We start from the raw sequence: 17578 nt of genomic DNA, 5'->3' as shown, positions 1-17578 counted from the left end.
CAAGCAAAGCCTGCCAGATTAGTGCACTTACATAAATGCCAGCCAAGAAGGTGCACATGCAAACACACACAGCTTGGACCAAGTGCACACAGACACAACCTTTGCAACACATATCTTAGAAACACACACACACAACGGCAGAACTGGTGGATTTAAGAGAGAGGCTTTACAAAGCTTGGCTGTCCCTTGTTTGAGGTACCCAGTCTTTATGAGCAGTGAAGACAAGAATGATCCATCTCAGAGTGTGGCCATGCCATCCTCGAAGGCAGCGCTGGGTTGGCACCGCAATGCTGGAATGTCCTTGCCAGGCACTATAAATGCCATTATTCAGATCTCTTTAGCTCAAGGGGATAAACACATTAGCATCAGGACACCTAAGCCTCTTTAAAACATATACATGTCAGGCACCTGGAGGGGAGAGCACCTTGTCAAGCTGATTCGATACTAGAAAGAAATGGGGGGGTGGGGTTACGGTCTTGGAGTGTCTAAGGCAGGAGGGGGAATCCCTTTTGGCAGGTGTGGGGGTGGTTGTTGGAACTGATGAAAAATGGCAAGACCAGCTCCTCTTCAGCCCTTGGTGCTGTAGCTGGGGCTCTGTGGTTGTGGTTACATAAGCCCTTCATAGAAGCTCTGCTCCTACTGAGCTGCCAGGCTAATCCTCTGGGATGGAGCGCCCCACTAATCCCGCTGCAGGAGAATGGAACTGAAGACATTAACTAGGATTACTACACAGGACCGTGTTCAAGCCAGGCCAGCGCCAGTTATCGCAAAATAACCCCTTAACACACAAACCCGCACACATACACAAACCCCAAATTGCAGGGGACACCACACACACACATATATACACACACTGGCAGCACGAGACAGATGCGATAACTCCTCTAAACCAAAATGTGGTTTCAATATCACAATCAAGCTGCTGATAACTGCTTGCAAGTGGTACTTCATTTCATCTACTATTGATTACAAGGAGAAATAGGTTAAATTAGTCAGAAGGCAGAGCACCTCAGTAGCCAAATGGGTACTGCGTATGCCACCTAACCGCAACGTCCCTGGCTCAATTCCAGCAAGGGACCTTTGTTGCATGTCATACCTACAGTATCTCTCTCTCTCCTTGTTTCCTGTCTGCCTCTTCGCTGATCACTGTCCAGTAAAGGCAAAAAAAAAAAAAAAAAAAAAAAAAAAAATCTTAAAAAAAAAAAAAAAAGTCAGAAGCAGAACTGAGAGTTACACAAAGCACGGTGACACACCATCTAGAAATGGCCACGAAGTGTCTGCCTTGCAGTGAAATTGTGTTGAGTCATGTACACAGAAAGTAGGACTTGACATTACAAAGATGGTACTTTCCCACCTAAGATCTCGATTTTTAAAAATGATCGGTTTAAAAAAAAACACGCATTTAAATATACAGCTCAGGCTGTACTTTTGGTGATGTAAGGATTCAAAGGTAAAGATTTATAAATATTAACACTACTACTGCTTGCAGTGCCCATCACCGTTTCTTGGAACATGTAAATCTGTCTTTTTAAAATACCCAAATGGATAAAAAAGCAGATCTGACCTTCAATCTGGTGCAGCAGATCTGTAGGGAATCCCTATCCAAAGAGTAGTTCGCATTAAAAAAACACTGAGGGTGAGGAGCTCATTCAATCAGCGACTGAGCTGGAGACTCATGTATTGCTCGCAACAAGCACTGTCAAACACATTCACACACAGCGCTGGTGTGAGGAAACTGAGCAGAATGTCAGCGACCTCTGTGAATCAGCCATAGGCTGCTGGGTAATCTTCAGTCAGAGACAATAAACAGGCCAAGTTAATGACTGCTGCATATGCAGGGGCTAGCTGATAAGAGGCAGACTTTACAGCTGGCTTGATAAAAAAAGACAGGCTGCCTTGACCCAGAGAGACGGGGGAAATGGCTCCAAAGAGCAACAGACCCAGTCCAGGCAGACTTGACACATACACGCATAGACACAACCTAGCAGCACGTGGCGATTACTGCCTCACTAACAGGAAGTCACAGTCTCATCACTTGTCTATGCTTTCGAAAAAACAAAGCTCGAGTTGCTGCTAGTGTGACATCTCTATTATTATGCACGCTATCTGCAATGAAGTTACACTTCACAGCGAGAACAAACTTTTCCTTTGCATTACCTTTTTTGGCAGTTTCCATCTCTTCTTCAGTCCAGCGAGAGCTCTCATTCATCTCCAGGTTGGCTGTTTAAAAAAAAAAAAAAAAAAAAAAAAAAAAGAGAGAACCACCAAGTTACAGAAGGCGGGAGGAGAGGGGGGGGGAGTGGGCAGTTGTCACAAAGTCAGTTAGGGAGTGACTGACAAGAGGAAAGGAAGGAGAGAGAGAAATGAGAGAAGAAAAAATAATAAGAGGGTGGGGGGCAGGGTAGCTTGTGCTGCTTGGCAGTGAGGCACTGCAGCGTGGGTCGCAAGGGACTGTTTGTTTTAGATGGAGGAAGCAGGAAATCCAAGGAGAGAAGTCAGTTAATGATTATAGACATAACAACTGGCTTCTTTCCCTGCGCAGGCCATAAGCCAGGCCGACCCTGGCCCTGACTGGCAGACATTGGAGCTGGACCCTGCACTTACATGTCCTCTATATGGACCTGTGAAGGGCACAGTGGGGCAGCGAGCACTACTCCCAGCAGAGGAACAAACAGTGGTGGAGAGGGGGGGGGGCTGCTGATGAGAGCCCCTACAGTTTGAGTCACCTGGGGATTCCCTGTGACTAAACCTGTGCGGCAGGAGCAAATGCAGCACATAAACACAACTGCTGAAACATCAAAAAATCCCTGATAGCCTACAGCAAAAGTGTTAAGTGTGTGCATGGCTGACTTACCATCTGTAAGGAAACAAAGAGCTAAGCCAGGGGACACTGCTGACAGATTCAGTATTTTGTCCTTAAATCATACTTTTGTCTTTTGCCAACAGATCAGAACTAAACTGCATGTCTCCTGCAGTCACCATTTTGATTTCTTATTGTGGCATTTCAATGTCAACTAGTGAGTGCGAGACTGAAAGTGAATGACTGGAAGACAAAAGGAACAACAGTGCACTCTTGTGGTGTGGGACGGGAGGCAACAACTAGATCAAAGGCGACAAAGTCAAATTACAAAAAAATCCATCATAATGGTAGTCAAATAATATTCTGTAAACATTCTCTGTTGTTTAATTGCTCCTGATAAAGGCAAATTATTTTTGTCCTACATTATTAGCTATTTTAACATTTTAATGTTTCTGCAGCAAGTTAGAAATGACAGATTTCCTTATAATGAATAAGAGTTCAAGTGTATCCCTGTTTAACAGAAATATTGCAATGGATCCATTGTAATTTAACCAAATAAATATAAATTTCATCATGTTTAACCTCTCCAACTACAGTGTGTAGTGTGCAAGTAGCGGCTTGCTTAAATTGTTCTCATATTAACATAACACTGGAGAGAGGAGCAAACTGGCTCTGATTGCAATTGAAACTGACCGAGCTCATTGTTGAGGGGTGGTGTGGTGGTCTCCTCCACTTCACTGGTCATAGAGCGGGTGATGCGGCCCTTGCGGCGCCCTTGGCTGTTGGCTGTGCGTCGACCCTTGAAAGCCACTGTAGGCTCTTTGTCCTCTGCATCTTCTCCAGAGGTGTCATCCCTGCGTTTGAGAAATGTCGACAACACAGTCAGCGAGAGATATGCGGGGTGTGTGCACATAACGGATCACCAATACAGAGCTCAAAGCCCTCTTTTTAAAGCCCTTTTCAAAGTCCCCCAATTTTTTGAAGAACATTGCAGGACAGGTGTTGCTTAGCATACAGATGAGTGTTTTTTTTTTTAATGGCCAAACACAGACTGTTCTCAATCAAAATGACCAAATAATTCACTTGCTGAAGACCTGACTGAAGGCAAAAAGCTCCTAGAAAGAGCAAAGGCACTAAAATAATTCCCAATACAATTTTTTCTTAGATGTTAATATAGGCTATGCTGCTATTCAGTTAGTCCAAAATTCCGCATCAGCTTGTCCTTAACTCACTAACACTGTTTGGCCTCTACATTGAAGCAAACCTGAGTCTATAGAACGCTGCAGACTGAAACAAACTTGCAAGTCCAAATAGGAGCGTGTATGCAGATACTGCTTTTTCTTTCTTTTTTTTCCTTCAAGATAATTTATCGAGTGTCAGCACAATGGCATGCCAGGAGACAGCCACTGAGTTTGAACCCACTGCTCCTCCATTCATCTTCCCCGAGCTCCATTAATCTTGCTGAGGGTTGCTGGTGGCACACTAAATATAGGCGAGCCAGCTGTGCCAGGGGTGACAGGGAGGCAAGCAGGGTGTGCTGGGAGTCACGGAGTCCCCTGGCCTTTCCTCAGAGCAGGGACACAGTTGGCAAACATCGTCATCTTCTGATCCGACAATGCTAATAAATATGACCTGCCATTAGATGAAACTACTGTAATGTTCAAACTCAGCATCATAATATAGTGAATGAAAACCGAGATTGAGTGTTGCATTCATCTATTGGTTTTCAGGCGACAGAAAGCAGTGATATTCCATCTGTTGTTTTGCATCCTTCGCTGGCACTGTGCCTGAAAACACCCCCTTCAACCACCGCACGCAGCCGCCCACCCACACATACACACAACACACCTACTCCTTTCAAACAGCTAGGTTAATCATACTGCTTATTTTCCCCCCATCAAAAAAAACCCCTCAGTCTAACAAAATAAGCACAGAATTTCAAAAATGAGACTTGGCACCCTACTGGGAAGGGGAGAAGCATAAACAGGAAAACAGCTGTTTTAACGGGGTGAACGAATGGACGTTTGAATTTGCCGTAGGTGGAAAGTCTGGCTGGAGGTGAGAGAGTAAGTGCTCAAGGGTTACAGAATGATTGGATTTCCAGATCTGCTCCCCCTTCTAGCCAAAACCTACTCCATTTGCTGCAGCCTAACCTGGAACAATTCTAAAAATTGTGTGTTGGAGAAAAGGGGAGAGTCTTAAGATCGCTGCAGCTGTATGGGTTCACTCACATACAAATCTGCTTTTTTAAATGTATTATGAAGGCTTAAGTACATATTGTTTAGGCATAAAAAATTCATAAGATGTTTGAAACAAATGACATGACTAATGCTCTCGTATTGGTTTAATCGGTATTAAAATGCAACTTACTTCATTCCATCTTCCTTGTCTTCAGCTTCATTTTTTTCTTCATCCCTCTCTCCCTCCTTCTCTTTCTCCTCCTTCTCCTTCTCTTCCTGGCTGCTCCGGTTCACTTGTTGCTGCTGTTGTTGCTGCTGGCCGTGCTGCAATGAGGGACACGGGAACAACAAGGCGCTCCATTACAAAGATAATCCCAGGTAATGGATACACAGACTTACAAACAAACACCCAACCTCTCCTGTAACCTGTGTACCTTAGACTACGTCCACACTGATGCCTTTTCATTTTAAAAACAGCACTTTAAATCAAAAACGTTCTCCGTCCACCCGAGCGTTTAGCACCGTTTTGGAAATAACCTCTATCCATTCTGACACGCCTGAAAACGCATATAACATGACCATTCACGTGCACTGGGCACGCACGTGCCAGTGTAAACAGGAAGCAGATTATCTGTGCTGCGGTTGGTTGCTTAGTTGCAGAAAATACTACAGAGGAAGAACAGCAATGGCGAAAAATAAGCCCAGAGATTTCTATACTTGGACTTATACTCGCCTTATTTTCGGTAACAGTTCCATCTCGACGTCGGTCCAAGCTAAGAAATCTCTGGTCTTACTTTTTCCCTTTTACCCTCCAAACTAATGTAGTTAGTTAATGATATACTCCTTGGAAGCTCTGGAAGTAATGCTCTGCTACTACTGTAGGTAGCAGGCTAGTTAGCCAGACATGCTAACGACTGTAGGTTACGTTAGAGCAGATAAACACACAGTCTAACCCATTTCTTACACTTTTGCTCGTATTTTCGGTTTTGGAAGGATGGAAAAAGACACCTTGCTCCAAACTCTATAAATGCCAGGTACCTGTCTGACTACAGCCCCATTCACACTGCTTTAGAATGTGGAGAGAAGCTTGACAGACCTGCCGTGCCTAGTTATGTTTGCTAAGCTTTGATTGGACAATTACTGTTTGATGGAGGGGTTTAGAAAATGTCAATTACCACTGAAGTGTACATCTTTGTAAGGAAAATAATTTTGCATGGTATTCAGATTTTATTCTATAATATAAATGACAGAAAATGCACCATAATCAAACAACTTGCCTCTCAAGAGTGGTGAAACAACAACGTCAATAACCTGTAGAGACTGTTGTCATTCAGCAGATTCCTTCAATATGTCTTTATAATTAGAAGCCACAACCTTTTAACCACATACATTTTCTGCTTGATTGCAAACAGTGAGTGAGTTTGCATTTCCTGTGGCAGATCTGATACCCGAGACATTACTCAGATATAAATGTACTTTTGGCAGACAGCTGCAGATGGGGTGATGTCTAGCTGGCTTTCTGAGACACCAACCACACCACGGTGTTCGCAAAAACAGAAAATAATTCCTCTTTGTCAGTTCTAAAGACTTGGTTTCACTTATTTACGGCGCAGATAGAATACTTACTAACTAAAAAATCCTATTCTTTTTCTGCACAGGCAAAACAAAACAGGATACGAAAGTTCCGAAATTACAACAGCACTTTTCTGCTGTATAACTTTTGTTCTTTAAGCACACAGCACCACTTCCTTACCAACTTCCTGCCTGTCTGTGCTTTTAGGGTTAGAGTTCAGGTTAGTACAGACACGCAAAGTCTGACCACACTTGTACTGATCCAACCACTACCCTATTTGATGTATTTGAAGTTGCTGAAGTTAGGCTAACGCTCATCAAAAAAAGATGTAAACATTTGTTTATCACTTAACATATCTGCTCTGTAAAAAGACACGTTACATCTGGCTACCGGAAAGGGAACATAAAAAGGACATCAACCGAGACGGAGAAAGAGAGAGAGTAGGAGGGGGGAAATGAAATAGAGTGAGTAGAGCAAGCTGTTACAAAACAAGATCAAGATCAAAATGCACCTTTCACTCTTTCACTCACAGATATCTTTTTCTCTATTTGCACAATATCACTAATGTTCTCTCCCTCCCTTTGAGAGCGACCCAAACATAAAACAAATAAAAGCCATAGCACAATAAGACTTTATGGTCCCTCAGCCTCATGTGTAAAAACCTGCCTGCTCAGACACTTTTTCATCATCAGACTAATAATCCTATCTGCGTCAAAACATGCCCCGAGCTGATCCAGGGGCAGCCCTACAGAAGGTGTAGCTAAAGGAGAAGGCTGAGCAGACACACTATAGCACTGAGGGAAAGAAAAAAAATCTCAATGAGAATAGAAACACATTAACATTTGCATTAAGCTATTACTTACACTCACAATATCTCCAAACATAAACTCTATTAGCATTTGCAGTCATTTTGACGTATAGCACTGCGCTTTCTGTTCCCCCCCCCTGTGTAGCTACCTCCTCCTGTGACTGTGAGCTATTACTGCTAGCTGCTACTCAAGAGATGTGGAGCAGCCGCCAGGTAATGAGCGGAGCTTTCTTCAGGAGAGATGAGGAGATGCCAGCCTCGTACCCATGGGAAAAGGTCACCCGTAAATTAATGCGCCATTTCATTAGCGCCTGTTGCCGTGACGTTTAACAGCTAGCGCCTGATCTGAGACTAAGTTGGAGCTCATTAGCAATAGAAATGACTTGTGTTTAAAAAAAAAAAAAAAAAAAAAAGAGCAGTTAGTATGAAAACAGTGCTGACATGAGAGGGTTGAGAAAATTGTCTCGCTTGATCAGTACAACTATGTGACCTTTGGGGTTTTTCTGAACTCTTTATCACTGGAGTTTTATGGCTTAGACTACCTCGGTGTTCTGCATAGACACTGTTATAGCCCCTATGCTGGTGGTGAGATTATCACCGTGATCACACAGGGAACATTTTAAGGAGCACAATGCCCTTATTTTCAGTAGTTCTTCACGAGTTCAAATTCCTTATGTGCTCCAATTGTGCACCAGATGTCTCATGCTAATCTGGATGGTATACCTCACGAAGTGTATTCCCAAAAATATAATATATTTAACTTCATTCTCTGCTAACGGATGATGGTAGGATGGATAGGTAGCATAGGTTGTTCTTGCCAAATTTGTTTGACCAACAGAGAATGGTATTAGGCCCCAAGCGTAATGACTGTAATACAACTCTTTCTTTAACTAGCTAATGGCACAAGTCATTGTCATTAGATAAGTTAGCAGCAGTAAAGTGACTGACAGCTGGTTTTCAGGCCTACAAAGCATGTTGGCTTTTATGAATAGTAGAGCATCTTTCTGAGCTGTAAGCTTGAAAGGTGAGAATACCTGGCTTCTTCCCCGGCGTCTGTAGTTCCTCCGCACTATGTTCTTGTAGTTTTCATTCTTTTTGGTCAGATAGTAAAAGAGCACACACTCTGCCACCGTCTGAAACATGAAAGAAATATTATTTGCTTTGAGCCATCATTGTCTGAGAAAACAGGATTACTCAAAGAATACCAAAAAAAAAAGAAAATGAATCAATACCTTTCTCTCCAGAAAAGACGCAATCAGACCAAAGTTTTTGGGGTGCTGAATGAACCTGTGGGAGCACAAGAAAGAAAACATTGCAACCTGCTAATGGAATAGTTAAAAAAAAAAAAACATCATTGGTATTTGCTGAAGCACTCACAAATAAGATCACAGAATAACACAAAGAGGATGACTGAGGAGCTGATGTCAGTGCTGACGCAGATAAAGAAAATTCAAAATGAACACTTTAATGTTTTTTAAGCAAGCTAAGAGGTACATTACATCTATTATTATTACATCTATCCATTAATATTAAATTAACAAATTGTGCATCTAATTTTTGGATCAAGCATATTAGGAGAAGTGGGCAGACTTTAAAGTCACTGATTTTACTGTGTGGGTCTGATTTGATTTGGCAGCTTGAAACGCCTCCTCTCATTTCTCACGAAAGGGGAAGATTCACTTCCTTACCAACAGCTTACCGACCGTGTATCTGTCACATATATTTCACATGGAGTAAAATACATACTTCATCTTGTTGCTTAAAAAGAAGCTCTCAAGCACTTTGTCTACTTAACATGAGAGTGGAGCTGAAAGCTAAAATGGGATTTTCTAAAAAAAAAAAAAATATATATATATTTATAAAAACATATTTTGTAAGTTGTAAAATGTAAAACACACAAAATAGGAAAATCTTAAGTCAGTTCATACATTATGTTCTGGGTGCAAAATGCCAAAGCCAAATGACTAGAAAAATGTTACTGTTACTAAAGCTATTTCTCAGGTGTATTTGTGGCCAACAAAACCCAACGTAGCTGCTAAGAAATAAGGATGAAAGGAGATCTTTTTCAACTCAAAGCAGCATAAGTTATGCTTACCACTCTGACATTGTTTAAGTTTTGAGCTTACTTCTCTCTGAAAGTGTCCTTCTCCTGCTCGCTCCACATGTTCATGACCTGCCGGTCCTTGTACACCTTCATGGGGTCATCCATCAATCCATTCATGTTGATGAACTTGATGCGTTGCTGCTCAGCGTCAAACAGCATAGGAGGGATGACCGCCAGCTGTCGCATTTGCTTCTCTGTGTTCTGACGTACACACATGCCACACACAAGACACAAACAGAAACCAACATCCTGGAGTGAGTGGGTTGGTCTCGAGAAGGAAACTATCTAACAACATGGTGCTTAAATTGACATGTACTATATGAAACCTAATGTGGTTATACACTCCGTTTTGAAGTATGGAAAAGTTCAGAACATATGAGAACAAAGGGCATCCTGTTGGCTTGGCTGGCTAACGCATGCTCCACGTCAAATGTGAACTCCTCTAAAACAGTCACTGTTCCTCTCACTCTTAAAGTTGCAATCTAATAAAACAAAAAGCTCTAAAAATTTTTACAACACTAGGAAGTCTGAGATTAAGATAGGGAAGGGGAGGCACTGTGACAGCATTTTTTAAAGAGAGAGCCCAACTGAATACATTGCTCAGCTTAATGGTACCATGGTGAACATGAGGGGGTTAGTTGTCATGTGCGACTAGACACTGAGAGTCTAGTCACATTGGACGAGTCCCTCCAACCTCAAGTCTATTGGGGTGCAGCAAGCCAACATATCGGCATTAAAACATGAAACATCCAGCATATACTGACTTAACATCTATCTGGTGAAGTCAGCCAGAGCTTTACTACAGTAAAAGTATGATTGAATTTTGACATAGATATACCTTGTCCTTGATGGGAAATAATTTAAGCTTGTTAGCTGAATCAGACAACTAAATGCAGTTTCAATTGGACTTGAATTGTGTGAATCATGAGCTTTTTAATTTTTGTAATGTAACTACAGCAATCTTGTCAGCCCAAATAACATGAATTCGGCTGGAATGACTGAGGTCAATTTTATTTATATAACCCAAAAATACAATTTTCCCCCAGAAGGCTTGAACAACTGCTTAAGTGCTTTAATAGACAAGACTGACACATTTAATACAGAAACTTTTCCTACAGCAGCTACATCGACAAGCTACTATTTGGTTGTGATTTTATAAAGATTAGTTTCATCATCAAATTATTAGACAATGGATGAGTACATGGGCAATAATTACTGTTCCAACAGTTGACTGTGTGTGTTGACCATGCATGTTATAAATGGAGAATGGAGAAATGAGGGAAGATTGTTTATCAAAAAAAAAAAAAGACAGGCAGTAAAAAACAGCTGAAACTATCAACATTTTGGGAGCGTTCAATTGAAAGCAGCTGTGCTCTGTTGTGTTTGCCGCTAGGTTGTGGAAGCCTTAAAAGGCTAGTATTTAGCTTTGGCTAGCCCTGCTAGCTTACCACAAATATTCCAGTGGCATACCAGTTAAGAGGGACCTCTCAGTGGGTACAGTGGAACACAGTGTCATTTATAAGTGGCATATGGTTATCCCAGTAGAACAGCTGTGGTATATTGCGATATTTACTGATGCCACTGAAGCAAAACTGTGTTGCCATGATTTCAGAAGGCCTGGGACACATTTTTGTAGGCTGCATTTTATGATGCTGTTTTATTGCCTTTACTACTGTTTAATTCAACTGAAATTAAATAATACTCATAGATATTATTAGAATATAACACTTTTGTGTAGTGAAGCCAATAATTGCTCATTTTATAGAGACCTGGTCCACTTCATTTCTCTTACTTACTCTTAAAAAATATTTAAAATTACTCAATTAATCATCAAAATAATCCAGGGTTGCTGCACACTTTTAAAAATCAAATTTAAGACTTTTTAAGACCTTTAAGACCTTAACAAAGGAAAATTAATACCATTTCTACAGCAGAACAAACGCATTAACACAGGTATAACATGTTTAACCATTTTTTATTCAAATAAAACGATCAAAAATCAAACACACATCCTGGTACAGAGGACCAGGGCTAAAACTTACTGTTTACTGATTGTTTATGAAATGTCAAACTATAAGACAAATTCCCAAAAGATTTCTAGAATCTAAAGTTATGTCTACAAATACCTTGACCAACAGTCCAAAAACTCAAGAGTTTACCATTTTGTCTTGATTATCTTAATAATCCATTTCCTGTCATTCTACTGACTGTTTCAACACTACATGGACATTCTTTACCCCTGATTGATTACATCCTTTGTTTTGAGAAGAGCTATTTTTTCATCACGTCTCGTAGCTCAAAAGCCTTTTTCTCAATTTCCCTATCCAAGTTTCCTAACTCCTCTCTCTTCTCCTTGCAGCATCTTCGCAATGTGTTGGACTTTGTAATCAGTTCTGCTATCTTAGTCCCTGCAGTACTCATAGCTTTTTCTGCAGAGCTGTCTCCATCTTTTTCTAGGGTCTCACATACGCTTTGCATTATTTTTCTTTTCTTCTGTAGATCTTCAAGTTCATCTCCAGTCATTTTTCTTTTGATGATCTGCTCATCCTTTTACTTTTCCTTTCTTCCTTATCCAGGTGCATTCTGTACCTGGTCCGTGCAGTTGCACAGTAGTTTAGCAACTCTTTAGTAAGAGGTACTTGGGTCACTGCACTATATACTCTCACATGGTAACAGATACGTCTTTGGGCAATAACTGTGTCTTCATCCACGTTCCATGTTTCCACCTCTTTGTTGACTGAGAACCCATGTTGAACTGTGGCTTGGCCACGGGAGAGAATCAGCAGCTTCTTCACGAAACCCCACTGCTCTGAGGATGAGGTGCTCATGTGCCGATGCAAAAACATGTCAACTCTGGAGTTTGGGTCTGTGGGACTGAAGTTCTTTAAGCTTGCTGTTCTGGCCTCATTAAAGAGGAATGTCTCTAACTGCTCTGCAGTCACTTCACCTGTATTTAGAAAACGGAAAATCTATATTAGCTCTTGCTTACACATTGGACCATACTCTCATGCAAAATACCGACACCATTAAAAATGTTAAGAGCAAAACTGTAGTAAGTCTTTTGGAAACAGTATGCACAGAATGTGCATGGACTTAAACTTCAATGTGGCATAGTAAATTACTAGCATTTCTTATTCCTATGTATTATTTAACAGCTTTTAGACATGACAACTGTTTTTCCTGCACAAACTTCTGGATGAGGCCCTTCATTCTCCACAAGCACACATCTGGCTCCGAGTACATTCTGTTTGGGTCCAACACATCATGTTTCAGACCATGGGGTACTTCAGTGGACACTTATCCAGAATGTTCTTGCAGATGTTTGAGAGAGCTATCCCACTGTCTTTCATGAACTGCAGCTGCCTAAGCTCGCTGCTCTGCTTTGACTCCCTAACGTTCCCTGACAAAAGTAGACAAAGTGATCTGTACAACACCACCACAACTATTGATGTACTTTACACCACTAGGCATTTAAAATTATATGAACAATGTGAATCATACTTGTAATAAATTCGTAAAGAAGCATTTCTAACTAATAAGAAAAGTGAGTGGCCTACCATCGAGGCAGCTCTGGCTCACATTCCAACATCCACCTGCTCTGGACTGAACCATAGGTTCTTGTCTGTCACATCAAACCTGACAAGATTTAAGATGGGAACATCAAGTACGTCCTCCTTGATCAAGCATCTGAGAATGCTCTGAAAAAAGATTTCGGTTGAGTGAGTAATATTGTAATTACAATAAAGGAATTATGTACTAGTGTCCTCAGAATGAGAGACTGCCATGAAGAAGTGCAACTTTGGTAAAGTTAGGGGATCCATTTAGGCCTCTGCAACTGTGTCGTATGATGAGGGTCCTAGGTTGGGGAGCTTCTTCATTTTGAACTGGTCCACAGAGGTGACAATAGAGGGCCAAATTTCAATAGCCCTTGCCACTGCTGGAAAATGTCCAGTCAGCGATGACCACAAAAAGGCTGTGGAAATTTTGTTGACTTTGTCACCAAGCTGAAGTCTTGCCACCTTGCAGGTGTACAGTGGAAGAGAAAGTGCAGGGCTTTGGGAAGCTTCTCTACTTGCCACACCCCAAAACCGCTCTTGATAGAGTTGTGCATGGTGTGGAGACCATAATTTCCAGCAATCTGAATTTGAGCTCCACCAAACTGTCGTGTTCTTGTTGTAGGAGCTGCACAAACCTCCAATTTACACTTGGTCCATCCATTGACACAGACAACATTTAATTAAGGCTGAGCTCTTTTGTACCATCCTACAAAGGAGAAAACAAAGGGAAAAATATTAATGAAAAAACAAGTTAAAGGAAGATCATGTAGCATGTGTATTACATGGGATAATGAGATTAGGTTTAAAGAAAAAGTTTATTTAGATGACAATTACTGGTGTAGAATCATTTATAATGGAGACGACAGAATGTATAGTTTTGGTGACTTGCAGGTTAACACACAAGTGCAAACACAAACACTTTTATGAACATCTATGTTACATATATTCAGTTGCCAATTTATAAGTCCACCTAACAAAAATGTATGCAGTGTAATGCAATAGTCCTGCTGAAAATCCTACCCATGACAGTTATAACATTCAGTTTTTGTTGAAACTTTTCTAGAGAGGTGTTTATGATTACTTTTGAGGCTGTAAGTCAAGATTAAAGAAACATCCCTCAGTATAACACAATACAATTCAACACCAGCATAAACCACAACCTCTCTAAAACAGCTGCAACAAAAACTAGACATTATAACATTCATGGCAATGGGATTTATTGCAGGACTGGTATTGGACTGAATTATTTTTATACTAGTGTACTTCGTACAACTGACAACTGAGTGTAGACCTGCCACAGCATTTTAATGGCATATTTCATGGTGGAGGGGGTCCTAACCTAGTACTATAGCACCTACACAATGAAATATAGTCACTGAATTGCTGCTGAGACAAGTGTTTACTATTTAAAAAAAAAAAAAAAAAGAACTACACTTTTCAACAAAATTTAGTTTGTGCACCCACAAATCACCAAAAAATGATCGCTGGTAATGGGCCTTCATAGCCACCAGCACTTCAGTATTAAGTGAATTAAAAGTAAAGATAAATATCACTTTCCAAGTATAATTGTTCTGATCTGATAACAGGCTCTGTTAGCTTACCTTGAATTTATCCAGTAAATCCTCAGCTGTGGAGTGGCCCGGGAACTGAGAACCATAGTAATGGGAGTAAACATACGTTCCCGTCTCATCGGCTGTCCAGTTCCTGATGTGGAGGTCTATTCATTTTTTGTCTTATTCATGTTTTCGGACATTACGACGAACGACTCGTCATTCACTTTTGTAATCAACTGTCTTTCATAAGGGAGCAATACCAAATCTAGCTATATATGCCGTTTTATCTCTCACAAGTGAATGTCTTTACATGTTCTGAGTCAGGAAACATCTCCTTGAAAAGTGTGTGGATGTTGTTGTTTGACTTGTGTGAATGGTGCTGACTTATGTGCAGAACCCACAACCCTTCTGCCCTCAGAGTAGCAGTCGGTGACTTAACAAAACACCTGGTTGAACAGTGGCCACGGCTGTATCACAAGGTCCAACGTTACCAGTCTGTGAACTGATGATATAGTGGCAGCAGACACAGAAGACTCCATTGGCGCTGTATTTTTTTGTATTTTTATTTAGTCTGAGTCTGTGCTTTTCTGATTTCAAATGGGACTCAACTGCCATAATTCCCATTGTCCCAAGTTTAGAAGTTTTTCAGTACACCATGCAAGTTGCCTCAAAATCATTACTTGCAACACCTAACCATTCCTGGTACTTTTCATCTTGGAGCCAAATTTCCTTCAACTTGCATGTCCCCATCTTGCTGAGAAACATCGCAGGGCGATGCAGAACTGAGCAGACCCATTGTTTTAGACATACACATGCACGAGTTAAAACGACAGATGAAAATGGCAGTTCGGTAAAGTCTGTGTAAAATATGGGTGAAAAATGAATATGACAGAAATTCTGCACTCTAAAATTATATTTTAATGTAACGTCTACTATTTGTCAGTGACTACGTTATACCAAAGCTAACTTTAGCTAGCTACCTTCAATGAATAATGTCAGCCCTATCCTTTCCAACGCACTGGGAACCATCTGTAACTTGGTTTAGCTGGCTGGCTTCAGCATGAATTCATGAACTTTATCAATAGTGATGATACAGCAGTAAAGATTTCATTCATGCTCTGTTATGTGTGGATGCAAAACTTCTTAAAGTTAGATTTCAGTGGCAGGGCTTTTCTTTCAGTATCTTCCGCAAATGCTGATAGTCTATAAACAAACTTTTAATTGCACATTTTGACATTTTTAGTGGAAAGAAGATTGAAACAAGAATGGAACCAGCCAGTAAGGAAGCGCCCGGAGATGGCATTTCTGTAGTGGCAGCATGATTGGAAACTTAATGAAATAAATAAATTTCCAAAAAATTCAGTCAAGTTGTCTTTATACTTTGTCTTTATACTATATACTTTATATGACTATAGTTGTCTATATATTAAACCCTGCATTACAGCCTTCCCATGACACACCTGTCCCGATGCTGCAAGCCACTAGTGTGTCACAACCCAGAGTTTGAAAACCACTGTGCTGAAAGATGAATTGCACACCTCTTGACTGCACTATCAAATGAAGCCATTTTGGCCCTAATGGCCCATTTCACTTGATCTAATGTGTTTATTTGGTGGCAATTTGGTATAATTATTAATCAATAGACCTTATTCACAGATGTGTCATAGCAGGGCAAATACAGCTGTGCAAATGAGCACTTTCAATAATCAGTGTAAGTTCTTGCTCACATAAATCAGATGTCTGTTGTTAGGTATAGTAACATACTCACCTGTAGTGTCCACTAAGAGGCTTATCAGAAGCCTCTCTCTCTCTCACACACACACACATATACACAGTGGGTGTTGAAAAAAACTCCACACACATACATGCAATTAACTAAAATAATAAAATACCCTTACATGTAATACTGATTTATGGCTTTCATTAATCCACGAATAACCGTAGCCATAAACAAACACTGAATGCAAAACCATTTTTTCAACTCTCATATGCATTTCCTTATCCACACTCAAACCAATAAACTAAATTAAACTGAAGTAATACATGCTTATGAAGTTCACGAGTCCTGCAACCCCCTGCCACTAATTGAGGGAGACTGAACAACCTCAACTAGTATTCTTATTAATATAATCTAGGCTGAACATTAGTTTCCACACTTGTGAATTATAAACAAATAAATACACCAGTAGCATAACAGTGAACAGCTTTAAGTAGCATTCTGTTTCCCCACTCAGATTTCCATGAGTGTGTGTCCAAATGCAGGTCAAACAACATCGCTTCATGAATTCTAGATCCAACAGGGAAGCAAAAGGCAAAGCAACGGTCCAGTCACAGTAAGAAAAACAAACAACAAAACAAAAACAGTGTATCTATCGGTGTGTGCAGGCACACAGCTGTTTTGAATTAATAAATGCTGATATTGATAAAAAATCCTTCATTGAATACAATATACACACATTTTATTTCATAAAAGACAAGAAAAGTGGACTATTATTTAGCCTTGATGTGATTTAGCATTCTCCAGAAGCTGGTGGGTTAAGTGTTGAGTCTAGAGCTGTGGGGTTCCGCTGCTTTTCTGCATATGTCTAAAACTGGTGGCACATGTGTACATCTATAACGGAGGGTCTGAACTGCTGCGTCTAGAACTGCGAGGGCTCTCTGGCTCTGCAGGTCGGTGATATTGATCTTGCTAGCTTCTTCCTCCTCTCTCTCCCATTTGCGGTTTGTAAATGTGGAAGACAGCGTATGTAATAAGTTACGTGAATGCAAGACGTAAAGCACAAACCCACAAAAAATTAGTCATAAAAAATCATTGAACACTAAATAGATACAGTAATATAGGTAGATTTGAAGTAGTAGTATTGAGACATGTCTCAGTTAGTGTAGGCATCATCTCAACATTTAAGACCTCTCAAAAGTAAAAATAAGACTTAAGACAATTTATGACCTTAAATTTTTAAAATCAAACTTAACACTTTCTAAGACTTTTTAAGGATCCTCTGT

The 17578-nt window shown here is 40.5% G+C and overlaps 1 protein-coding gene and 1 long non-coding RNA gene across 10 annotated transcripts in view; both read right to left on the bottom strand.

The window, feature by feature from the left end:
- ncor2 (nuclear receptor corepressor 2) overlaps positions 1–17578 on the bottom strand; it is a 105529-nt gene that overhangs the window by 31710 nt on the left and 56241 nt on the right. For all 8 annotated transcript variants that reach the window (XM_042420152.1, XM_042420149.1, XM_042420153.1 and 5 more), the window contains exons 12-17: positions 9488–9666; positions 8594–8648; positions 8396–8494; positions 5171–5304; positions 3494–3654; positions 2158–2220 (exon numbers count right to left, since the gene is read on the bottom strand). In XM_042420152.1, the coding sequence (XP_042276086.1) occupies positions 2158–2220; positions 3494–3654; positions 5171–5304; positions 8396–8494; positions 8594–8648; positions 9488–9666 (691 nt within the window). The remainder of the gene's footprint in view (positions 1–2157; positions 2221–3493; positions 3655–5170; positions 5305–8395; positions 8495–8593; positions 8649–9487; positions 9667–17578) is intronic.
- On the bottom strand, positions 11452–17546 carry LOC121903282. 2 transcript variants are annotated; one of them, XR_006098007.1, is made up of 3 exons: positions 13023–17546; positions 12656–12865; positions 11452–12412 (listed from the first exon to the last, which is right to left on the bottom strand). It is a non-coding gene; the product is annotated as an uncharacterized LOC121903282 (long non-coding RNA). The 2 variants fall into 2 exon arrangements; XR_006098008.1 differs by having other exon boundaries at positions 11452–12865; positions 13023–13728; positions 14624–17546.

This window comes from Thunnus maccoyii, chromosome 9 (assembly GCF_910596095.1).
Source record: "Thunnus maccoyii chromosome 9, fThuMac1.1, whole genome shotgun sequence".
NCBI classification, from domain to species: domain Eukaryota; kingdom Metazoa; phylum Chordata; class Actinopteri; order Scombriformes; family Scombridae; genus Thunnus; species Thunnus maccoyii.
The sequence above is the reverse complement of the archived record's forward strand: the minus strand, read 5'-3'. Positions and strand labels throughout refer to the sequence as shown.